Genomic DNA, 26,072 nt, shown 5'->3' on the forward strand with positions numbered 1-26,072 from the left:
TGAATCGGTCGAAAAATTTGGAAATTTGATGAAATTGTATTCCGGAATTCCTGGAATTTCGGGAAAACCAGGAATTTTTCCTGATTAAGAGGAATGTTTTGACGGAACGGTTGAAGTGGGTTGAAAAATGTGGAAGGAGTAGTCGCCAGAAAAAAGGGTGAAAATAGGGTTTGAAAAAAATGTACCTGGAATTTTTTTCAACTTGAAAAATGATCATTTGAATTTCCAGGATGAGTGGAATGTGTTGAAGGTGGAATGGTTTGAATCGGTCGAAAAATTTGGAAATTTGATGAAATGGTATTCCGGAATTTCCGGAAAACCGGGAATTTTTCCTGATTGAGAGGAATGTTTTGACGGAACGGTTGAAGTGGGTTGAAAAATGTGGAAGGAGTAGTCGCCAGAAAAAAGGGTGAAAATAGGGTTTGAAAAAAATGGTAATTCTCGGAATTCCTGGAATTTTTTTCAACTTGAAAAATGATAATTTGAATTTCCAGGATGAGTGGAATGTGTTGAAGGTGGAATGGTTTGAATCGGTCGAAAAATTTGGAAATTTGATGAAATAGTATTCCGGAATTCCTGGAAAACCGGGAATTTTTCCTGATTAAGAGGAATGTTTTGACGGTGGAACGGTTGAAGTGGGTTGAAAAATGTGGAAGGAGTAGTCGCCAGAAAAAAGGGTGAAAATAGGGTTTGAAAAAAGTGGTAATTCATGGAATTCCTGGAATCTTTTTCAACTTGAAAAATTATAATTTGAATTTCCAGGATGAGTGGAATGTGTTGAAGGTGGAATGGTTTGAATCGGTCGAAAAATTTGGAAATTTGATGAAATGGTATTCCGGAATTCCTGGAATTTCAGGAAAACCGGGAATTTTTCCTGATTAAGAGGAATGTTTTGACGGAACGGTTGAAGTGGGCTGAAAAATGTGGAAGGAGTAGTCGCCAGAAAAAAGGGTGAAAATAGGGTTTGAAAAAAACGGGAATTCCTGGAATTTTTTTTAACTTGAAAAATGATCATTTGAATTTCCAGGATGAGTGGATTGTGTTGAAGGTGGAATGGTTTGAATCGGTTAAAAAATGTGTGAATTGTGGAAGTTTGAAAGATGGATAATTCATTTTGAATGGGGAAAATGTCCCGGAAAACCGGGAATTCTTGAAAATCCGGGAATTTTTTAAAATAATTGTTGAAAAGGAGCACACAATTCCTGAACAGGCTGAATATTTTGAAGTTGGAACATAGGAAATGTGGGAAATGTGGAACTTTTAAAAATTTCCCATTTCATGGAAATTTGGGACTTTCGGGAAAAGAGGGAATTTTTTTGAAAATGCTAAATAAAATGTGAATGTTCTGAATGAGTTGAAATGGTTGGTGTTGGAATCTTTCAAAACAGTGGAGAAATGCTGAAGTAGTAACATTTGTAATTGAAAAATTGTATTACGGAATTCCTGGGAAAGCGGGAATTTTTCCAGTTCAAAAAACAACTTTGTTTTTTATCCTGATTAAGAGGAATGTTTTGACGGTGGAACGGTTGAAGTGGGTTGAAAAATGTGGAAGGAGTAGTCGCCAGAAAAAAGGGTGAAAATAGGGTTTGAAAAAAATGGTAATTCTCGGATTTCCTGGAATTTTTTTCAACTTGAAAAATGATAATTTGAATTTCCAGGATGAGTGGAATGTGTTGAAGGTGGAATGGTTTGAATCGGTCGAAAAATTTGGAAATTTGATGAAATGGTATTCCTGGAATTTCGGGAAAACCGGGAATTTTTCCTGATTAAGAGGAATGTTTTGACGGAACAGTTGAAGTGGGTTGAAAAATGTGGAAGGAGTAGTCGCCAGAAAAAAGGGTGAAAATAGGGTTTGAAAAAAACGGGAATTCTCGGAATTCCTGGAATTTTTTTCAACTTGAAAAATGATCATTTGAATTTACAGGATGAGTGGATTGTGTTGAAGGTGGAATGGTTTGAATCGGTTGAAAAATGTGTGAATTGTGGAAGTTTGAAAGATGGATAATTCATTTTGAATGGGGAAAATGTCCCGGAAAACCGGGAATTCTTGAAAATCCGGGAATTTTTTAAAATAATTGTTGAAAAGGAGCACACAATTCCTGAACAGGCTGAATATTTTGAAGTTGGAACATAGGAAATGTGGGAAATGTGGAACTTTTAAAAATTTCCCATTTCATGGAAATTTGGGACTTTCGGGAAAAGAGGGAATTTTTTTGAAAATGCTAAATAAAATGTGAATGTTCTGAATGAGTTGAAATGGTTGGTGTTGGAATCTTTCAAAACAGTGGAGAAATGCTGAAGTAGTAACATTTGTAATTGAAAAATTGTATTACGGAATTCCTGGGAAAGCGGGAATTTTTCCAGTTCAAAAAACAACTTTGTTTTTTATCCTGATTAAGAGGAATGTTTTGACGGTGGAACGGTTGAAGTGGGTTGAAAAATGTGGAAGGAGTAGTCGCCAGAAAAAAGGGTGAAAATGGGGTTTGAAAAAAATGGTAATTCTCGGATTTCCTGGAATTCTTTTCAACTTGAAAAATGATAATTTGAATTTCCAGGATGAGTGGAATGTGTTGAAGGTGGAATGGTTTGAATCGGTCGAAACATTTGGAAATTTGATGAAATGGTATTCCTGGAATTTCTGGAAAATCGGGAATTTTTCCTGATTAAGAGGAATGTTTTGACGGAACGGTTGAAGTGGGTTGAAAAATGTGGAAGGAGTAGTCGCCAGAAAAAAGGGTGAAAATATGGTTTGAAAAAAACGGGAATTCTCGGAATTCCTGGAATTTTTTTCAACTTGAAAAATTATCATTTGAATTTCCAGGATGAGTGGATTGTGTTGAAGGTGGAATGGTTTGAATCGGTTGAAAAATGTGTGAATTGTGGAAGTTTGAAAGATGGATAATTCATTTTGAATGGGGAAAATGTCCCGGAAAACCGGGAATTCTTGAAAATCCGGGAATTTTTTTAAATAATTGTTGAAAAGGAGCACACAATTCCTGAACAGGCTGAATATTTTGAAGTTGGAACATAGGAAATGTGGGAAATGTGGAACTTTTAAAAATTTCCCATTTCATGGAAATTTGGGACTTTAGGAAAAAGAGGGAATTTTTTTGAAAATGCTGAATAAAATGTGAATGTTCTGAATGAGTTGAAATGGTTGGTGTTGGAATCTTTCAAAACAGTGGAGAAATGCTGAAGTAGTAACATTTGTAATTGAAAAATTGTATTACGGAATTCCTGGGAAAGCGGGAATTTTTCCAGTTCAAAAAACAACTTTGTTTTTTATCCTGATTAAGAGGAATGTTTTGACGGTGGAACGGTTGAAGTGGGTTGAAAAATGTGGAAGTAGTCGCCAGAAAAAAGGGTGAAAATAGGGTTTGAAAAAAATGGTAATTCTCGGATTTCCTGGAATTTTTTTCAACTTGAAAAATGATAATTTGAATTTCCAGGATGAGTGGAATGTGTTGAAGGTGGAATGGTTTGAATCGGTCGAAAAATTTGGAAATTTGATGAAATGGTATTCCTGGAATTTCGGGAAAACCGGGAATTTTTCCTGATTAAGAGGAATGTTTTGACGGAACGGTTGAAGTGGGTTGAAAAATGTGGAAGGAGTAGTCGCCAGAAAAAAGGGTGAAAATATGGTTTGAAAAAAACGGGAATTCTCGGAATTCCTGGAATTTTTTTCAACTTGAAAAATTATCATTTGAATTTCCAGGATGAGTGGATTGTGTTGAAGGTGGAATGGTTTGAATCGGTTGAAAAATGTGTGAATTGTGGAAGTTTGAAAGATGGATAATTCATTTTGAATGGGGAAAATGTCCCGGAAAACCGGGAATTCTTGAAAATCCGGGAATTTTTTAAAATAATTGTTGAAAAGGAGCACACAATTCCTGAACAGGCTGAATATTTTGAAGTTGGAACATAGGAAATGTGGGAAATGTGGAACTTTTAAAAATTTCCCATTTCATGGAAATTTGGGACTTTAGGGAAAAGAGGGAATTTTTTTGAAAATGCCGAATAAAATGTGAATGTTCTGAATGAGTTGAAATGGTTGGTGTTGGAATCTTTCAAAACAGTGGAGAAATGCTGAAGTAGTAACATTTGTAATTGAAAAATGGTATTACGGAATTCCTGGGAAAGCGGGAATTTTTCCAGTTCAAAAAACAAATTTGTTTTTTGTCCTGATTAAGAGGAATGTTTTGACGGTGGAACGGTTGAAGTGGGTTAAAAAATGTGTAGTCGGCAGAAAAATGGGTGGAAATACAGTTTGAAAAAACGGGAATTCCTGGAATTTTTTTTTTAAAACTTGAAAAAATGATAAGGATAAGTGGACTATGTTGAAGGTAGAATGGTTTGAATTGGTTGAAAAATTCGGAAATGGTGGAAGTTTGAAAAATGGGCAATTCATTTTGAATGGAAAAAATGTCCCGGAAAACCTGGAATTCTGGGAAATCTGGAAATTTTTGGAATTTGTTTATGGAAAGCTTGCGATTCCCAAATAGGCTGAACAGTTTGAAGCCAGCAACTGTATCCTTAACGCAATGTAGCATCTTAGCTAGCAAGCTAGCGGCTAACGTGTGTGTGTGTGTATATAAGTTATATATATATTTATATATATATTTATATGTGTGTGTATATAAGTTATATATATGTTTTATATATATATTTATGTGTGTGTATATATACGTTATATATATATATTTATATATATGTGTGTGTATATACGTTATATATATGTTTTATATAAATATGTGTGTGTGTATATATGGGAATTAGTGAAGTGAATTATATTTATATAGCACTTTCCTCTGGAGACTCAAAGCGCTTTACATGGTGACAGCCATGATCTACATCTTTAAGTTCCAGTAAAACCAGTGTGGGTGGCACTGGGGGGCCAGTGTCTTGCCCTAAGGACAATCACAAATATCAAGCAGCTAAAAGTCAAGCATGGATAAGTGGGGAGAGAGAGTTTGGCATTTTTCCCATCATGCATTGCATGGAATTTAAATAGGTGTTGTATTAAATTATGTGCGGTGTTTGGACATTTTTTTTTATAATATCCACAAAACTCATTGAGCAGGTTGTGTTGTGTGTGTTGACTTTCTGTGTTAGTTCTTTTGCATCATGACTAGGGAAGTTTGTTTGGATTGGGTCATACCTAAAAATGTTGCAATTCATGATCATTAACCTGCATTACTCACGTTGTCCACCAGATGGTGACAAAGTTGCAGCTATTAGATGTCTATAATAACGTTGGAGGCACCCTGCAGGCCACTTTCCTTATCAAACTTGTGACATCACACCAGTATCGGCCAGAACCAGCGTGAGCCATACCTGTGTCCATCTCGTCCACGCTGTTGAGGAAGTCATCAGGGGTGCGGGGCACGCTGTAGCTGCTCATGCTCAAGCCGCTGTCCGTGCTCTCGTCCCTGGAGTGGTACGTCCCGCTGAGGGACACAAACAGGAAGTTGGTATCACGACTGGAATTAGCGCATGTAGGCAGAGTTCAGCAGAAACGCCATGAATGAGGCCATTGTGAGCGTGGGGGCGGGGGAGGGGAGGGATTAGGACGCCCGTCTACTGACTGGACCGCTCTCTCTCTCTCTCTCTCTCTCTGGTTTTGTAAAAAACATCCTTTCTGACGACCAACCTGTTGAGAAATGGGTCCGAGCTGTTAGCGGTCATGGTGCGGGCGTCCTGGGCCATGGGGGAGGACACGGGGTTGGTGCCGCCATCTTGATCCATACTGGTGGGCAGCTGGTTCCTGAGAACTAGCTCCTGTGGACAAGAGAGGCTGATGTTAGCATGCTACGTTAGCATCATTTATTCTGTATTGGTAGTACGACATGCAGAAACCACAATTGGCAGTTTCGGTAGGAATTGCGTGTGAGTGCCCGATGTGCGTAAACCACCGATACACCTGAGTGGAAGTCCAATGTTTGATTGTCCGAGGGGAGTGGAGTGTGTGGATGGTGGAACGCTTCGAATCGGGTGACAAATGTGGGATGTACAGTAGATTGTATATTGCCCATTCATTTTCATTGGAGAGAAAATTCCAGGAAAACCGGGAATTTTAGGAAAGGGATATACTGTATGTGAAGAGTAGTGTGTGGATGGTTGAAAGGTCGGAATCGGGTTTAAAAAAAGTTTTTTGAGAATTGTACATTGTACAACTATGAATACGTCATTTCATTTGAGTGTAAATTTCCTGGAAATTTGGGAATTTTGGGGAAACCGGGAATGAAAATATTGATACTAGCACAATTGTCCTGAGTTGGTGTCAGAATTTTTGAAAACGGTCGAAAAATGTTGACTAAGTAACAGTTTGAATTGACAATGGGTAATTCCTGGAATTTTGAGAAAACTGGGAATTTGTACGGGAGAAAAATTGAAAACTAAGAGCAATATTTTGACGGTGGAATGGTCAAAAACGATTGAAAAATGTGGACTGTAAAAAACTTTCCAGGAAGAGGTAAAAATAGGACTTTGGAAAGCCGGGATATCTGGGAATTCCTGGAATTTTTTTGAACTTGGAAATGAGTAGTTTGATTGTCCGAGGGGAGTGGAGCGTGGGGATGTTGGAATCGGATGAGAAATGTGGTACGTACAGTAGATTGTATATTGCCCATTCATTTTCAATGGGGAGAAAATTACGGGCAATTCCAGGAAAACCGGGAATTTTGGGAAAGGCATATATGTGAAGAGTAGTGTGTGGATGGTTGAAAGGTCGGAATCGGGTTTAAAAAATGTTTTTTGAAAATTGTACATTGTACAACTATGAATACATCCATTTGAGTGTAAATTTCCTGGAAATTTGGGGGAAACCGGGAATGAAAATATTGATACTAGCACAATTGTCCTGGGTTGGTGTCAGAATTTTTGAAAACGGTTGAAAAATGTTTGAATGGTTGGAATCGGATGAGAAATGTGGGATGTACAGTAGATTGCAGAGGTGTGGACTCGAGTCACATGACTTGGACTCGAGTCAGACTCGAGTCATGAATTTGATGACTTTAGACTCGACTTGACAAAATTTAAAGAGACTTGCAACTCGACTTAGACTTTAACATCAATGACTTGTGACTTCACTTGGAATTGAGCCTTTTGACTTGACATGACTTGCTACTTTCCCCAAAACCCAAAGCTTAAAAAGTTTTTTGGGAGCGCTCCGTATCTTTCATTTTGTACGTGTCTGTCTGTCTATCAGCGTGTGTGCTGCCTGTCAGCTGGTGTGCTGTCAGTACAACAGCCAATCAAATTAGTTATACGTTGTTTTCATCACACAGCATTCATCCAATCAAATTGCAGGACAACCACCGAACAAGAATTGTCAAACAATGCGGCAGTGAGAAACAATTATGCCAAAGTTGGTTTTGTTCGGGTATAAAAACTACGACTTGGTCAACAAAAAACGAATTGCGTATGCAAATCACGCAGTTCGAATATTACAGACGGAGACGCAACAACTTCCAACTTCGTTCGACATTTGAAGTTGCCCAAAGAAGGGTAAGTTTTGAATGTAAGATAACGTTTATTGGCTAAGTAACATGAATTTTATTTGCTGTGTAGTTAAATCAGTGAGGCTGTAAACTCACTGCTAACGTTATAACCATAGACATCTTATAAGTAGACGCAGCATCGAGCGCTACTGGCTACTGGCGCAGACGAGACGCGGGGCCGCCATCTTGGAGTGGTGATCCGCTCCACTCAGTGCAATACATTTGTCAGGAGCAATGAACTGTCAGTGCATTTAATTCATTTTACCTCACTGAATACCACTGATTTTCACACGTTTTTTTGTCATACGTGTAGCTATGATAACTGACACATGTTTTGGCAAGTTTTATTATTCATAGTTTGCTTAACAGTAATATAATATTCTTATACGCTATAAGTGACCAGACGTCCGAGATCAAAACTGGGAATATAATCCCAGAGAAGGGGGAAAAAACGGTAAGCTATTTTTAAATTGAAGAAACAATATGATTAGGTTATATATACATGCGTATATCCTACATAAACAATGTATGAATACATTAGATATCTATATATTTTAGGGACCTATAGACTGTAACTCTGTTGCTGCAGCAGCAGAGAGTTTATTCTGTCTTGACACTTTGTATTGATATTTTGTATTACATTCTTCCCTTAAATGATAATGTTTACAGTGATTGTTATGTATGTATTTTTTATGTATGTCGCTTTGGATAAAAGCGTCTGCCAAATACTTAAACATATATAAACACCTGAAAGTCTTTATATCAGCTAAAACCACCAATTTGTTTCACTACATTCAGAATAAAACCAAATGCTGTTTTACCCAACAATGTTAGTATTTGAATATTGTTACTTGAAGACTTATTCCTGGTTACAATTATACTGTTAAGAAAGTATTGTCTTATATTTTGCCTAAAATGAGAATGCATCATAATCAGTGGCGGCTGGTGAATTTTGTTTTAGGTGGGGCTTAAAGTTTGTAAACCAAACCCCTGTAGGGGGGTCATCCTCCCCCAGAAGATTTATTTGTGATTTTCACATACAAATATTGAAGATCTTTGCTCCTTCTCAACTCTGTGGTAATATTATTTTCATAAAATACAACCAATAGTATGTTAATGTTTGTTTTTGCAAATGTGTTTATTCTGTAAAGGAATGAGTTAAATGTTTAAAATTGTTTAAACTATTAAAATTACTGTTAATAGTGCTGTTATGAATTGCAATGTCAGCACTATTTTTTTTCTTGCAATTTTAAATGCACTTGTTTTAATTAATAAATACAGCGTTTTAAAAGCATACACAATCTGTGTAAAAATATTAGTCTGTGGTTAAAAGGACTTAAAAGGACTCGAAACTCAAAATGCAGGACTTGTGACTTGACTTGAGACTTTCCAGTCTTGACTTTGGACTTGACTCGGGACTTGCCTGTCTTGACTCGGGACTTGACTCGAGACTTGAGGGCAAAGACTTGAGACTTACTTGTGACTTGCAAAGCAATGACTTGGTCCCACCTCTGGTAGATTGTATATTGCCCCTTCATTTTCAATGGGGAGAAAATTCCGGGAAATTCCAGGAAAACCAGGAATTTTGGGAAAGGGAAAACATGTTTTGCATTTGATAGATGGAAAGAGTAGCGTGTGTGGATGGTTGAAAGGTCGGAATCAGGTTTAAAAGCGGTGTAAAATGTTGAGAATTTATGAATGAATACATCCATTCATTTGAAATTAGATTTCCTGGTAACTTGTGGAAACCGGGAATTTTTGAAAATATTGATACTAGCACAATTTTCCAAGGTGGTATGAATGGGTTGGTGTTGGAATTTCTGAAAATGGTTGACAAATGTTGACGTAGTAAGTTTGAATTGACAATGGGTAATTCCTGGAATTTTGAGAAAACCGGGAATTTGTACGGGAAAAAATTAGGAGCGTTTGTTGTCCCAACTAAGTTTTGAACTCCTGGAATTTTTAGGATTTTGATTGTCCAAGGTGAGTGTGTGGATGTTGGAACGGTTGGAATCGGATCAATGGGGAAAAAAATTCAGGAAATGTTGCCGTAGTAACAGTTTGAATTAGCAATTGGGTAATTCCTGGAATTTTGAGAAAACTGGGAATTTGTACAGAAAAAAAAGGAAACTAAGAGGAATGTTTTGAAGGTGGAATGGTCAAAAACGATTGAAAAATTTGGACTATGAAAACTTTCCAGGAAGAGGTAAAAATAGGAGTTTGGAAAGCCGGGATATCTGGGAATTCCTGGAATTTTTTTGAACTTGGAAATGAGTAGTTTGATTGTCCGAGGGGAGTGGAGTGTGGGGATGTTGGAATCGGATGAGAAATGTGGGATGTACAGTAGATTGTATATTGCCCATTCATTTTCAATGGGGAGAAAATTACGGGCAATTCCAGGAAAACCGGGAATTTTGGGAAAGGCATATATGTGAAGAGTGGTGTGTGGATAGTTGAAAGGTCGGAATCGGGTTTAAAAAATGTTTTTTGAAAATTGTACATTGTACAACTATGAATACATCCATTTGAGTGTAAATTTCCTGGAAATTTGGGGGAAACCGGGAATGAAAATATTGATACTAGCACAATTGTCCTGGGTTGGTGTCAGAATTTTTGAAAACGGTTGAAAAATGTTTGAATGGTTGCAATCGGATGAGAAATGTGGGATGTACAGTAGATTGTATATTGCCCCTTCATTTTCAATGGGGAGAAAATTCCGGGAAATTCCAGGAAAACCAGGAATTTTGGTAAAGGGAAAACATGTTTTGCATTTGATATATGGAAAGAGTAGCGTGTGTGGATGGTTGAAAGGTCGGAATCAGGTTTAAAAGCGGTGTAAAATTTTGAGAATTTATGAATGAATACATCCATTCATTTGAAATGAGATTTCCTGGTAACTTGTGGAAACCGGAAATTTTTGAAAATATTGATACTTGCACAATTTTCCAAGGTGGTATGAATGGGTTGGTGTTGGAATTTCTGAAAATGGTTGACAAATGTTGACGTAGTAAGTTTGAATTGACAATGGGTAATTCCTGGAATTTTGAGAAAACTGGGAATTTGTACTGGAAAAAATTAAGGGGAATGTTTTGAACTCCTGGAATTTTGGGGATTTTGATTGTCCAAGGTGAGTGGAGTGTGTGGATGTTGGAACGGTTGGAATCGGATCAATGGGGGGAAAAATTCAGGAAATTCCAGGAAAACCTGGACTTTTGGGAAAGGGAAAACATGTTTTGTGTTAGATATATGTGAAGAGTAGTGTGTGCGGATGGTTGAAAGGTCGGAACCAGGTTTAAAACATTTTTTTTGAGAATTTAGGGCATTGTAGAACCACGAGTACATCCATTTATTTGAATGGAAATGTGGGAATTTGGGGGAAACCGGGAATTTTTGAAAATATTGACACTAGCACAATTGTCCTGGGTTGGTGTCAGAATTGAAAACGGTTGAAAAATGTTGACGTAGTAACAGTTTGAATTGGCAATTGGGTAATTCCTGGAATTTTGAGAAAACTGGGAATTTGTACAGAAAAAAAAGGAAACTAAGAGGAATGTTTTGAAGGTGGAATGGTCAAAAACGATTGAAAAATGTGTACTATGAAAACTTTCCAGGAAGAGGTAAAAATAGGACTTTGGAAAGCCGGGATATCTGGGAATTCCTGGAATTTTTTTGAACTTGGAAATTAGTAGTTTGATTGTCCGAGGGGAGTGGAGTGTGGGGATGTTGGAATGGTTGGAATCGGATGAGAAATGTGGGATATACAGTAGATTGTATTTTCCCCTTTCATTTTCAATGGGGAGAAAATTAAGGGCAATTCCAGGAAAACCGGGAATTTTGGGAAAGGCATATATGTGAAGAGTAGTGTGTGGATGGTTGAAAGGTCGGAATCGGGTTTAAAAAATGTTTTTTGAGAATTGTACATTGTACAACTATGAATACGTTCATTCATTTGAGTGTACATTTCCTGGAAATTTGAGGGAAACCGGGAATGAAAATATTGATACTAGCACAATTGTCCTGGGTTGGTGTCAGAATTTTTGAAAACGGTTGAAAAATGTTGACTAAGTAACAGTATGATTTGACAATGGGTAATTCCTGGAATTTTGAGAAAACCAGTAATTTGTACGGGGAAAAAATAGAAAACTAAGAGGAATGTTTTGAAGGTGGAATGGTCAAAAACGATTGAAAAATGTGGACTGTAAAAAACTTTCCAGGAAGAGTTAAAAATAGGACTTTGGAAAGCCGGGATATCTGGGAATTCCTGGAATTTTTTTGAACTGGGAAATGAGTAGTTTGATTGTCCGAGGGGAGTGGAGTGTGGGGATGTTGGAATCGGATGAGAAATGTGGGATATACAGTAGATTGTATTTTCCCCATTCATTTTCAATGGGGAGAAAATTCCGGGCAATTCCAGGAAAACCGGGAATTTTGGGAAAGGCATATATGTGAAGAGTAGTGTGTGGGTGGTTGAAAGGTCAGAATCAGGATTTAAAAATGTTTTTTGAGAATTGTACATTGTACAACTATGAATACGTCCATTATTTTTTGTGTAAATTTCCTGGAAATTTGGGGGAAACCGGGAATGAAAATATTGATACTAGCACCATTGTCCTGGGTTGGTGTCAGAATTTTTGAAAACGGTTGAAAAATGTTGACTAAGTAACAGTTTGAATTGACAATGGGTAATTCCTGGAATTTTGAGAAAACTGGGAATTTGTACGGGAGAAAAATTGAAAACTAAGAGCAATGTTTTGACGGTGGAATGGTCAAAAACGATTGAAAAATGTGGACTGTAAAAAACTTTCCAGGAAGAGGTAAAAATAGGACTTTGGAAACCCGGGATATCTGGGAATTCCTGGAATTTTTTTGAACTGGGAAATTAGTAGTTTGATTGTCCGAGGGGGGTGGAGTGTGGGGATGTTGGAATCGGATGAGAAATGTGGGATATACAGTAGATTGTATATTGCCCATTCATTTTCAATGGGGAGAAAATTAAGGGCAATTCCAGGAAAACCGGGAATTTTGGGAAAGGCATAAATGTAAAGAGTAGTGTGTGGATGGTTGAAAGGTCGGAATCGGGTTTAAAAAATGTTTTTTGAGAATTGTACATTGTACAACTATGAATACGTCCTTTCGTTTGAGTGTAAATTTCCTGGAAATTTGGGGGAAACCGGGAATGAAAATATTGATACTAGCACAATTGTCCTGGGTTGGTGTCAGAATTTTTGAAAACGGTCGAAAAATGTTGACTAAGTAACAGTATGATTTGACAATGGGTAATTCCTGGAATTTTGAGAAAACCGGGAATTTGTATGGGAAAAAAATAGAAAACTACGAGGAATGTTTTGAAGGTGGAATGGTCAAAAACGATTGAAAAATGGGGACTGTAAAAAACTTTCCAGGAAGAGGTAAAAATAGGACTTTGGAAAGCCGGGATATCTGGGAATTCCGGGAATTTTTTTGAACTTGGAAATGAGTAGTTTGATTGTCCGAGGGGGGTGGAGTGTGGGGATGTTGGAATCGGATGAGAAATGTGGGATATACAGTAGATTGTATATTGCCCATTCATTTTCAATGGGGAGAAAATTCCGGGCAATTCCAGGAAAACCGGGAATTTTGGGAAAGGCATATATGTGAAGAGTAGTGTGTGGATGGTTGAAAGGTCAGAATCAGGTTTTAAAAATGTTTTTTGAGAATTGTACATTGTACAACTATGAATATGTCCATTTTTTTGAGTGTAAATTTCCTGGAAATTTGGGGGAAACCGGGAATGAAATATTGATACTAGCACAATTGTCCTGGGTTGGTGTCAGAATTTTTGAAAACGGTTGAAAAATGTTGACTAAGTAACAGTATGATTTGACAATGGGTAATTCCTGGAATTTTGAGAAAACCAGTAATTTGTACGGGGAAAAAATAGAAAACTACGAGGAATGTTTTGAAGGTGGAATGGTCAAAAACAATTGAAAAATGGGGACTGTGAAAACTTTCCAGGAAGAGGTAAAAATATGGCTTTGCAAAGCCGGGATATCTGGGAATTCCTGGAATTTTTTTGAACTTGGATATGAGTAGTTTGATTGTCCGAGGGGGGTGGAGTGTGGGGATGTTGGAATCGGATGAGAAATGTGGGATGTAGAGTATATTGTATATTGCCCATTCATTTTCAATGGGGAGAAAATTACGGGCAATTCCAGGAAAACCGGGAATTTGGGGAAAGGCATACATGTGAAGAGTAGTGTGTGGATGGTTGAAAGGTCGGAATCGGGTTTAAAGAATGTTTTTTGAGAATTGTACATTGTACAACTATGAATATGTCGTTTCATTTGAGTGTAAATTTCCTGGAAATTTGGGGGAAACCGGGAATGAAAATATTGATACTAGCACAATTGTCCTGGGTTGGTGTCAGAATTTTTGAAAACGGTTGAAAAATGTTGACTAAGTAACAGTATGATTGGACAATGGGTAATTCCTGGAATTTTGAGAAAACCTGGAATTTGTACGGGGAAAAAATAGAAAACTACGAGGAATGTTTTGAAGGTGGAATGGTCAAAAACGATTGAAAAATGTGGACTGTAAAACACTTTCCAGGAAGAGTTAAAAATAGGACTTTGGAAAGCCGGGATATCTGGGAATTCCTGGAATTTTTTTGAACTGGGAAATGAGTAGTTTGATTGTCCGAGGGGAGTGGAGTGTGGGGATGTTGGAATCGGATGAGAAATGTGGGATATACAGTAGATTGTATATTGCCCATTCATTTTCAATGGGGAGAAAATTCCGGGCAATTCCAGGAAAAACGGGAATTTTGGGAAAGGCATATATGTGAAGAGTAGTGTGTGGATGGTTGAAAGGTCAGAATCAGGTTTTAAAAATGTTTTTTGAGAATTGTACATTGTACAACTATGAATATGTCCATTTTTTTTAGTGTAAATTTCCTGGAAATTTGGGGGAAACCGGGAATGAAATATTGATACTAGCACAATTGTCCTGGGTTGGTGTCAGAATTTTTGAAAACGGTTGAAAAATGTTGACTAAGTAACAGTATGATTTGACAATGGGTAATTCCTGGAATTTTGAGAAAACCAGTAATTTGTACGGGGAAAAAATAGAAAACTACGAGGAATGTTTTGAAGGTGGAATGGTCAAAAACAATTGAAAAATGGGGACTGTGAAAACTTTCCAGGAAGAGGTAAAAATATGGCTTTGCAAAGCCGGGATATCTGGGAATTCCTGGAATTTTTTTGAACTTGGATATGAGTAGTTTGATTGTCCGAGGGGGGTGGAGTGTGGGGATGTTGGAATCGGATGAGAAATGTGGGATGTAGAGTATATTGTATATTGCCCATTCATTTTCAATGGGGAGAAAATTACGGGCAATTCCAGGAAAACCGGGAATTTGGGGAAAGGCATACATGTGAAGAGTAGTGTGTGGATGGTTGAAAGGTCGGAATCGGGTTTAAAGAATGTTTTTTGAGAATTGTACATTGTACAACTATGAATATGTCGTTTCATTTGAGTGTAAATTTCCTGGAAATTTGGGGGAAACCGGGAATGAAAATATTGATACTAGCACAATTGTCCTGGGTTGGTGTCAGAATTTTTGAAAACGGTTGAAAAATGTTGACTAAGTAACAGTATGATTGGACAATGGGTAATTCCTGGAATTTTGAGAAAACCTGGAATTTGTACGGGGAAAAAATAGAAAACTACGAGGAATGTTTTGAAGGTGGAATGGTCAAAAACGATTGAAAAATGTGGACTGTAAAACACTTTCCAGGAAGAGTTAAAAATAGGACTTTGGAAAGCCGGGATATCTGGGAATTCCTGGAATTTTTTTGAACTGGGAAATGAGTAGTTTGATTGTCCGAGGGGAGTGGAGTGTGGGGATGTTGGAATCGGATGAGAAATGTGGGATATACAGTAGATTGTATATTGCCCATTCATTTTCAATGGGGAGAAAATTCCGGGCAATTCCAGGAAAAACGGGAATTTTGGGAAAGGCATATATGTGAAGAGTAGTGTGTGGGTGGTTGAAAGGTCAGAATCAGGATTTAAAAATGTTTTTTGAGAATTGTACATTGTACAACTATGAATACGTCCATTATTTTTTGTGTAAATTTCCTGGAAATTTGGGGGAAACCGGGAATGAAAATATTGATACTAGCACCATTGTCCTGGGTTGGTGTCAGAATTTTTGAAAACGGTTGAAAAATGTTGACTAAGTAACAGTTTGAATTGACAATGGGTAATTCCTGGAATTTTGAGAAAACTGGGAATTTGTACGGGAGAAAAATTGAAACTAAGAGCAATGTTTTGACGGTGGAATGGTCAAAAACGATTGAAAAATGTGGGACTGTAAAAAACTTCCAGGAAGAGGTAAAAATAGGACTTTGGAAACCCGGGATATCTGGGAATTCCTGGAATTTTTTTGAACTGGGAAATTAGTAGTTTGATTGTCCGAGGGGGGTGGAGTGTGGGGATGTTGGAATCGGATGAGAAATGTGGGATATACAGTAGATTGTATATTGCCCATTCATTTTCAATGGGGAGAAAATTAAGGGCAATTCCAGGAAAACCGGGAATTTTGGGAAAGGCATAAATGTAAAGAGTAGTGTGTGGATGGTTGAAAGGTCGGAATCGGGTTTAAAAAATGTTTTTTGAGAATTGTACATTGTACAACTATGAATACGTCCTTTCGTTTGAGTGTAAATTTCCTGGAAATTTGGGGGAAACCGGGAATGAAAATATTGATACTAGCACAATTGTCCTGGTTTGGTGTCAGAATTTTTGAAAACGGTCGAAAAATGTTGACTAAGTAACAGTATGATTTGACAATGGGTAATTCCTGGAATTTTGAGAAAACCGGGAATTTGTATGGGAAAAAAATAGAAAACTACGAGGAATGTTTTGAAGGTGGAATGGTCAAAAACGATTGAAAAATGGGGACTGTAAAAAACTTTCCAGGAAGAGGTAAAAATAGGACTTTGGAAAGCCGGGATATCTGGGAATTCCGGGAATTTTTTTGAACTTGAAATGAGTAGTTTGATTGTCCGAGGGGGGTGGAGTGTGGGGATGTTGGAATCGGATGAGAAATGTGGGATATACAGTAGATTGTATATTGCCCATTCATTTTCAATGGGGAGAAAATTCGGGCAATTCCAGGAAAACCGGGAATTTTGGGAAAGGCATATATGTGAAGAGTAGTGTGTGGATGGTTTGAAAGGTCAGAATCAGGTTTTAAAAATGTTTTTGAGAATTGTACATTGTACAACTATGAATATGTCCATTTTTTTTAGTGTAAATTTCCTGGAAATTTGGGGGAAACCGGGAATGAAATATTGATACTAGCACAATTGTCCTGGGTTGGTGTCAGAATTTTTGAAAACGGTTGAAAAATGTTGACTAAGTAACAGTATGATTTGACAATGGGTAATTCCTGGAATTTTGAGAAAACCAGTAATTTGTACGGGGAAAAAATAGAAAACTACGAGGAATGTTTTGAAGGTGGAATGGTCAAAAACAATTGAAAAATGGGGACTGTGAAAACTTTCCAGGAAGAGGTAAAAATATGGCTTTGCAAAGCCGGGATATCTGGGAATTCCTGGAATTTTTTTGAACTTGGATATGAGTAGTTTGATTGTCCGAGGGGGGTGGAGTGTGGGGATGTTGGAATCGGATGAGAAATGTGGGATGTAGAGTATATTGTATATTGCCCATTCATTTTCAATGGGGAGAAAATTACGGGCAATTCCAGGAAAACCGGGAATTTGGGGAAAGGCATACATGTGAAGAGTAGTGTGTGGATGGTTGAAAGGTCGGAATCGGGTTTAAAGAATGTTTTTTGAGAATTGTACATTGTACAACTATGAATATGTCGTTTCATTTGAGTGTAAATTTCCTGGAAATTTGGGGGAAACCGGGAATGAAAATATTGATACTAGCACAATTGTCCTGGGTTGGTGTCAGAATTTTTGAAAACGGTTGAAAAATGTTGACTAAGTAACAGTATGATTGGACAATGGGTAATTCCTGGAATTTTGAGAAAACCTGGAATTTGTACGGGGAAAAAATAGAAAACTACGAGGAATGTTTTGAAGGTGGAATGGTCAAAAACGATTGAAAAATGTGGACTGTAAAACACTTTCCAGGAAGAGTTAAAAATAGGACTTTGGAAAGCCGGGATATCTGGGAATTCCTGGAATTTTTTTGAACTGGGAAATGAGTAGTTTGATTGTCCGAGGGGAGTGGAGTGTGGGGATGTTGGAATCGGATGAGAAATGTGGGATATACAGTAGATTGTATATTGCCCATTCATTTTCAATGGGGAGAAAATTCCGGGCAATTCCAGGAAAAACGGGAATTTTGGGAAAGGCATATATGTGAAGAGTAGTGTGTGGATGGTTGAAAGGTCAGAATCAGGTTTTAAAAATGTTTTTTGAGAATTGTACATTGTACAACTATGAATATGTCCATTTTTTTGAGTGTAAATTTCCTGGAAATTTGGGGGAAACCGGGAATGAAATATTGATACTAGCACAATTGTCCTGGGTTGGTGTCAGAATTTTTGAAAACGGTTTGAAAAATGTTGACTAAGTAACAGTATGATTTGACAATGGGTAATTCCTGGAATTTTGAGAAAACCAGTAATTTGTACGGGGAAAAAATAGAAAACTACGAGGAATGTTTTGAAGGTGGAATGGTCAAAAACAATTGAAAAATGGGGACTGTGAAAACTTTCCAGGAAGAGGTAAAAATATGGCTTTGCAAAGCCGGGATATCTGGGAATTCCTGGAATTTTTTTGAACTTGGATATGAGTAGTTTGATTGTCCGAGGGGGGTGGAGTGTGGGGATGTTGGAATCGGATGAGAAATGTGGGATGTAGAGTATATTGTATATTGCCCATTCATTTTCAATGGGGAGAAAATTACGGGCAATTCCAGGAAAACCGGGAATTTGGGGAAAGGCATACATGTGAAGAGTAGTGTGTGGATGGTTGAAAGGTCGGAATCGGGTTTAAAGAATGTTTTTTGAGAATTGTACATTGTACAACTATGAATATGTCGTTTCATTTGAGTGTAAATTTCCTGGAAATTTGGGGGAAACCGGGAATGAAAATATTGATACTAGCACAATTGTCCTGGGTTGGTGTCAGAATTTTTGAAAACGGTTGAAAAATGTTGACTAAGTAACAGTATGATTGGACAATGGGTAATTCCTGGAATTTTGAGAAAACCTGGAATTTGTACGGGGAAAAAATAGAAAACTACGAGGAATGTTTTGAAGGTGGAATGGTCAAAAACGATTGAAAAATGTGGACTGTAAAACACTTTCCAGGAAGAGTTAAAAATAGGACTTTGGAAAGCCGGGATATCTGGGAATTCCTGGAATTTTTTTGAACTGGGAAATGAGTAGTTTGATTGTCCGAGGGGAGTGGAGTGTGGGGATGTTGGAATCGGATGAGAAATGTGGGATATACAGTAGATTGTATATTGCCCATTCATTTTCAATGGGGAGAAAATTCCGGGCAATTCCAGGAAAAACGGGAATTTTGGGAAAGGCATATATGTGAAGAGTAGTGTGTGGGTGGTTGAAAGGTCAGAATCAGGATTTAAAAATGTTTTTTGAGAATTGTACATTGTACAACTATGAATACGTCCATTATTTTTTGTGTAAATTTCCTGGAAATTTGGGGGAAACCGGGAATGAAAATATTGATACTAGCACCATTGTCCTGGGTTGGTGTCAGAATTTTTGAAAACGGTTGAAAAATGTTGACTAAGTAACAGTTTGAATTGACAATGGGTAATTCCTGGAATTTTGAGAAAACTGGGAATTTGTACGGGAGAAAAATTGAAAACTAAGAGCAATGTTTTGACGGTGGAATGGTCAAAAACGATTGAAAAATGTGGACTGTAAAAAACTTTCCAGGAAGAGGTAAAAATAGGACTTTGGAAAGCCGGGATATCTGGGAATTCCTGGAATTTTTTTGAACTGGGAAATTAGTAGTTTGATTGTCCGAGGGGGGTGGAGTGTGGGGATGTTGGAATCGGATGAGAAATGTGGGATATACAGTAGATTGTATATTGCCCATTCATTTTCAATGGGGAGAAAATTCCGGGCAATTCCAGGAAAACCGGGAATTTTGGGAAAGGCATATATGTGAAGAGTAGTGTGTGGATGGTTGAAAGGTCAGAATCAGGTTTTAAAAATGTTTTTTGAGAATTGTACATTGTACAACTATGAATATGTCCATTTTTTTGAGTGTAAATTTCCTGGAAATTTGGGGGAAACCGGGAATGAAATATTGATACTAGCACAATTGTCCTGAGTTGGTTTCAGAATTTTTGAAAACGGTTGAAAAATGTTTGAATGGTTGGAATCGGATGAGAAATGTGGGATGTACAGTAGATTGTATATTGCCCCTTCATTTTCAATGGGGAGAAAATTCCGGGAAATTCCAGGAAAACCAGGAATTTTGGGAAAGGGAAAACATGTTTTGCATTTGATATATGGAAAGAGTAGCGTGTGTGGATGGTTGAAAGGTCGGAATCAGGTTTAAAAGCGGTGTAAAATGTTGAGAATTTATGAATGCATACATCCATTCATTTGAAATGAGATTTCCTGGTAACTTGTGGAAACCGGGAATTTTTGAAAATATTGATACTAGCACAATTTTCCAAGGTGGTATGAATGGGTTGGTGTTGGAATTTCTGAAAATGGTTGACAAATGTTGACGTAGTAAGTTTGAATTGACAATGGGTAATTCCTGGAATTTTGAGAAAACCGGGAATTTGTACGGGAAAAAATTAGGAGCGTTTGTTGTCCCAACTAAGGGGAATGTTTTGAACTCCTGGAATTTTTGGGATTTTGATTGTCCAAGGTGAGTGGAGTGTGTGGATGTTGGAACGGTTGGAATCGGATCAATGGGGGGAAAAAATTCAGGAAATTCCGGGAAAACCTGGACTTTTGGGAAAGGGAAAACATGTTTTGTGTTAGATATACAGGTATGTGAAGAGTAGTGTGTGCGGATGGTTGAAAGGTCGGAATCGGGTTTAAAACATTTTTTTTGAGAATTTAGGGCAGTGTAGAACCACGAGTACATCCATTTATTTGAATGGAAATGTGGGAATTTGGGGGAAACCGGGAATTTTTGAAAATATTGACACCAACACAATTGTCCTGGGTTGGTGTCAGAATTGAAAACAGTTGAAAAATGTTGACGTCGTAACAGTTTGAATTGGCAATTGGGTAATTCCTGGAATTTTGAGAAAACTGGGAATTTGTACAGAAAAAGAAGGAAACTTAGAGGAATGTTTTGAAGGTGAAATGGTCAAAAACGATTGAAAAATGTGGACTGTGAAAACTTTCCAGGAAGAGGTGAAAATAGGGCTTTAGAAAACCGGGAATTCTGGGAATTCCTGGAATTTTTTGGAAGATGGAAAATGGTAGTTTGATTGTCCAAGGTGAGTGGAGTGTGTGGGTTCTAATCAGGTGAGAAATGTAGAGTTGTGCAAGATAAACAAAAATGGCTGATTCATTTTGGATGGTTAAAAATTTCCTGGAAAACCAGGAATTCTGGGTAATTCGGGATATTAAAAAAAAAAAAAATTGGGGGGGAACTTACATTTCCCGGTCGAGCTGAACGTTTTAATACTCCGACCGTTTCGATCAAAGGAAAACTGGGCTGTGGAGAGCACCAAAGTTCTGTGCCGGAATAATAATAATAATAACAATAATAATAGTAATATTAATAATAATAACAATAATAATAGTAATATTAATAATAATAATAATAGTAATAATAATAATAACAGTAATGGGGAAGTAATAATAATAATAATAATGGTAATTGTAATAATAATAATAACAGTAACAATAATAATAGTAATAATAATAATAATAATAACAATAATAATAATAATAATAACAATAATAATAGTAATATTAATAATAATAATAATAAAAATAATAATAATAATAGTAATAATAACAATAACAATAATAATAGTAATAATAATAATAGTAATTGTAATAATAATAATAACCATAACAATAATAATAGTAATAATAAATAAATAATAAATGATAATAAATAATGTTTGTACATTGATACAAACAATGTAGTAAACATGACATGAAGTTCCAATAGGTAGTAACACGTAGTAACATTTCACTTCCCATGAAGTCCAAACAATGTGACACAAAGTCCTTCATTCATGATAAATGTGATGGTGGTGCCTTCACTGAACTCCTGAACTCTCAGCGCCCACACACTCTGTGACACACCAGCGCTAGCAACACACCACATTACTGCCCACACACTCTGTGACACACCCGCGCTAGCAACACATCACATGACCGCCTGTGAGTCACCAGACTTCATGGCAGTGAAGGTCCATCAAAGTCATTCTTCCTGTGATGACTCATCTTTCAACATGTGTGCTAGAACATTCTAATAATAACATCTGTTTTACACACACTCTTTAGCACACACATTTTCATACATCCTATAATACGCCATTACTTTTTTATATGTGTGTATATGTAGTAATATGTATGAGTACGTGTAGTAATGTGTGTGTACATGTATATGTATGTGTTTGTGTAGTAATGTGTGTGTATATGTATATGTATGTGTCTGTGTAGTAATGTGTGTGTATATGTATATGTATGTGTCTGTGTAGTAATGTGTGTGTATATGTATGTGTCTGTGTAGTAATATGTGTGTGTCTGTGTAGTAATATGTCTGTGTAGTAATATGTATGTGTCTGTGTAGTAATATGTATGTGTCTGTGTAGTAATATGTATGTCTGTGTAGTAATATGTATGTGTCTGTGTAGTAATATGTATGTGTCTGTGTAGTAATATGTATGTGTCTGTGTAGTAATATGTATGTGTCTGTGTAGAAATATGTATGTGTCTGTGTAGTGATATGTATGTCTGTGTAGTAATATGTATGTGTCTGTGTAGTAATATGTATGTGTCTGTGTAGTAATATGTCTGTGTAGTAATATGTATGTGTCTGTGTAGTAATATGTATGTGTCTGTGTAGTAATATGTATGTGTCTGTGTAGTAATATGTATGTGTCTGTGTAGTAATATGTATGTCTGTGTAGTAATATGTATGTGTCTGTGTAGTAATATGTATGTGTCTGTGTAGTAATATGTCTGTGTAGTAATATGTATGTGTCTGTGTAGTAATATGTATGTCTGTGTAGTAATATGTATGTGTCTGTGTAGTAATATGCATGTGTCTGTGTAGTAATATGTCTGTGTAGTAATATGTATGTGTCTGTGTAGTAATATGTCTGTGTAGTAATATGTATGTGTCTGTGTAGTAATATGTATGTGTCTGTGTAGTAATATGTCTGTGTAGTAATATGTATGTGTCTGTGTAGTAATATGTATGTGTCTGTGTAGTAATATGTATGTGTCTGTGTAGTAATATGTATGTGTCTGTGTAGTAATATGTATGTGTCTGTGTAGTAATATGTATGTGTCTGTGTAGTAATATGTATGTGTCTGTGTAGTAATATTTATGTGTCTGTGTAGTAATATGTATGTGTCTGTGTAGTAATATGTATGTCTGTGTAGTAATATGTATGTGTCTGTGTAGTAATATGTATGTGTCTGTGTAGTAATATGTATGTGTCTGTGTAGTAATATGTATATGTCTGTGTAGTAATATGTATGTGTCTGTGTAGTAATATGTATGTGTCTGTGTAGTAATATGTATGTGTCTGTGTAGTAATATGTCTGTGTAGTAATATGTATGTGTCTGTGTAGTAATATGTATGTGTCTGTGTAGTAATATGTATGTGTCTGTGTAGTAATATGTATGTGTCTGTGTAGTAATATGTATGTCTGTGTAGTAATATGTATGTGTCTGTGTAGTAATATGTATGTGTCTGTGTAGTAATATGTCTGTGTAGTAATATGTATGTGTCTGTGTAGTAATATGTCTGTGTAGTAATATGTATGTGTCTGTGTAGTAATATGTATGTGTCTGTGTAGTAATATGTCTGTGTAGTAATATGTATGTGTCTGTGTAGTAATATGTATGTGTCTGTGTAGTAATATGTATGTGTCTGTGTAGTAATATGTATGTGTCTGTGTAGTAATATGTATGTGTCTGTGTAGTAATATGTATGTGTCTGTGTAGTAATATGTATGTGTCTGTGTAGTAATATGTATGTGTCTGTGTAGTAATATGTATGTGTCTGTGTAGTAATATGTATGTGTCTGTGTAGTAATATTTATGTGTCTGTGTAGTAATATGTATGTGTCTGTGTAGTAATATGTATGTCTGTGTAGTAATATGTATGTGTCTGTGTAGTAATATGTATGTGTCTGTGTAGTAATATGTATGTGTCTGTGTAGTAATATGTATGTGTCTGTGTAGTAATATGTATATGTCTGTGTAGTAATATGTATGTGTCTGTGTAGTAATATGTATGTGTCTGTGTAGTAATATGTATGTCTGTGTAGTAATATGTCTGTGTAGTAATATGTATGTGTCTGTGTAGTAATATGTCTGTGTAGTAATATGTATGTGTCTGTGTAGTAATATGTATGTGTCTGTGTAGTAATATGTATGTGTCTGTGTAGTAATATGTATGTGTCTGTGTAGTAATATGTATGTGTCTGTGTAGTAATATGTATGTGTCTGTGTAGTAATATGTATGTGTCTGTGTAGTAATATGTATGTGTCTGTGTAGTAATATTTATGTGTCTGTGTAGTAATATGTATGTGTCTGTGTAGTAATATGTATGTCTGTGTAGTAATATGTATGTGTCTGTGTAGTAATATGTATGTGTCTGTGTAGTAATATGTATGTGTCTGTGTAGTAATATGTATGTGTCTGTGTAGTAATATGTATATGTCTGTGTAGTAATATGTATGTGTCTGTGTAGTAATATGTATGTGTCTGTGTAGTAATATGTATATGTCTGTGTAGTAATATGTATGTGTCTGTGTAGTAATATGTATGTGTCTGTGTAGTAATATGTATATGTCTGTGTAGTAATATGTGTGTATATGTATGTATCTGTAGTAAGATGTATGTGTTTGTGTAGTAAGATGTGTCTATATGTGTGTCTGCATAGTAATACATGTGTGTACGTGTATGTGTCTGTGTAGTAATATGTATGTGTTTGTGTAGTAATATGTGTATATATGTATGTGTCTGATTAGTAATATGTGTGTATATGTATGTGTTTGTGTAGTAATATGTGTGTATATATGTACATACTGTATGTATGTGTGTGTTTGTGTAGTAATATGTGTGTATATATGTACATACTGTGTGCGTGCGTGCGTGCGTGCGTGCGTGCGTGTGTGTGTGGATGCTAACCTGAGGTCTCTGCCTCAGCAGCTCCTGCTTGAGTCTCAGCCTCTCCTTGTCAATCTTCTGCAGCCTCATCTGGTTGACCCCGCTGAGGATGCTGGGGGGCAGCTGGCCGCCCGCCTTCACTGGTGCACTCTGGGAGATCCTCTGCTGGTTCAGGGCTGCAGACCAGGACACACACAGACCACATGAGTACCTGTTCTCTTCTGTTCTTTATGTTCACATGACTGTCTATTACAGCAAATAATGTCTATTTATTACACACCATAGCATGCTAGCTATTAGCATTGACATGTTTTGTTGGGATTCCCCCACAATTATAACAGACTGTTAGCGCTTTGGTGTTTAAACACTTTTCTTGCTAGGTGATAGCTTAAGCATGGTATTGAATATGATAATGATAGAATTAAATTAAATTAAATTAAATACAAACAACCTTCCCTAGTCATGGCGCAAAAAAAGAAGAATCAACCAACACGAAAAGTCAACACACATAACACAACCTGCTCACTGAGCTTTGTGGAGTTTATGAAAAACATCCACGCACAATAACATATTCAAAGTTACACCCATTTAAATCAATCACAATGCATGCTGGGAAAAAGGAGAAGTTAGCATGCTAGTTTTCATGATGACGAGAAGTTAGTGTGTTAGTTTTCATGATGTGGAGAAGTTAGTGTGCTAGTTTTCATGATGTGGAGAAGTTAGCGTGTTAGTTTTCATGATGTGGAGAAGTTAGTGTGTTAGTTTTCATGATGTGGAGAAGTTAGCGTGTTAGTTTTCATGATGTGGAGAAGTTAGCGTGTTAGTTTTCATGATGTGGAGAAGTTAGCGTGTTAGTTTTCATGATGTGGAGAAGTTAGCGTGTTAGTTTTCATGATGTGGAGAAGTTAGTGTGTTAGTTTTCATGATGTGGAGAAGTTAGCGTGTTAGTTTTCATGATGTGGAGAAGTTAGCGTGTTAGTTTTCATGATGTGGAGAAGTTAGTGTGTTAGTTTTCATGATGTGGAGAAGTTAGCGTGTTAGTTTTCATGATGTGGAGAAGTTAGTGTGTTAGTTTTCATGATGTGGAGAAGTTAGTGTGCTAGTTTTCATGATGTGGAGAAGTTAGTGTGTTAGTTTTCATGATGTGGAGAAGTTAGTGTTTTAGTTTTCATGATGACGAGAAGTTAGTGTGTTAGTTTTCATGATGTGGAGAAGTTAGTGTGCTAGTTTTCATGATGTGGA

At 36.7% G+C, this 26,072-nt stretch overlaps 1 protein-coding gene and 1 long non-coding RNA gene across 2 annotated transcripts in view; one reads left to right on the forward strand and one right to left on the reverse strand.

The window, feature by feature from the left end:
* Window positions 1–26,072, forward strand: part of LOC133658685 (uncharacterized) — a 48,162-nt gene that overhangs the window by 19,762 nt on the left and 2,328 nt on the right. The window contains exon 8 of the long non-coding RNA XR_009827510.1: window positions 24,915–25,037. This is a non-coding gene — a long non-coding RNA (uncharacterized LOC133658685). The remainder of the gene's footprint in view (window positions 1–24,914; window positions 25,038–26,072) is intronic.
* yap1 (Yes1 associated transcriptional regulator) overlaps window positions 1–26,072 on the reverse strand; it is a 108,102-nt gene that overhangs the window by 5,119 nt on the left and 76,911 nt on the right. Inside the window, exons 5-7 of the mRNA XM_062060992.1 lie at window positions 24,852–25,006; window positions 5,651–5,778; window positions 5,335–5,447 (exon numbers count right to left, since the gene is read on the reverse strand). Coding sequence (XP_061916976.1) covers window positions 5,335–5,447; window positions 5,651–5,778; window positions 24,852–25,006 — 396 coding nt within the window. The remainder of the gene's footprint in view (window positions 1–5,334; window positions 5,448–5,650; window positions 5,779–24,851; window positions 25,007–26,072) is intronic.

This window comes from Entelurus aequoreus, linkage group LG10, assembly GCF_033978785.1.
Source record: "Entelurus aequoreus isolate RoL-2023_Sb linkage group LG10, RoL_Eaeq_v1.1, whole genome shotgun sequence".
NCBI lineage: Eukaryota > Metazoa > Chordata > Actinopteri > Syngnathiformes > Syngnathidae > Entelurus > Entelurus aequoreus.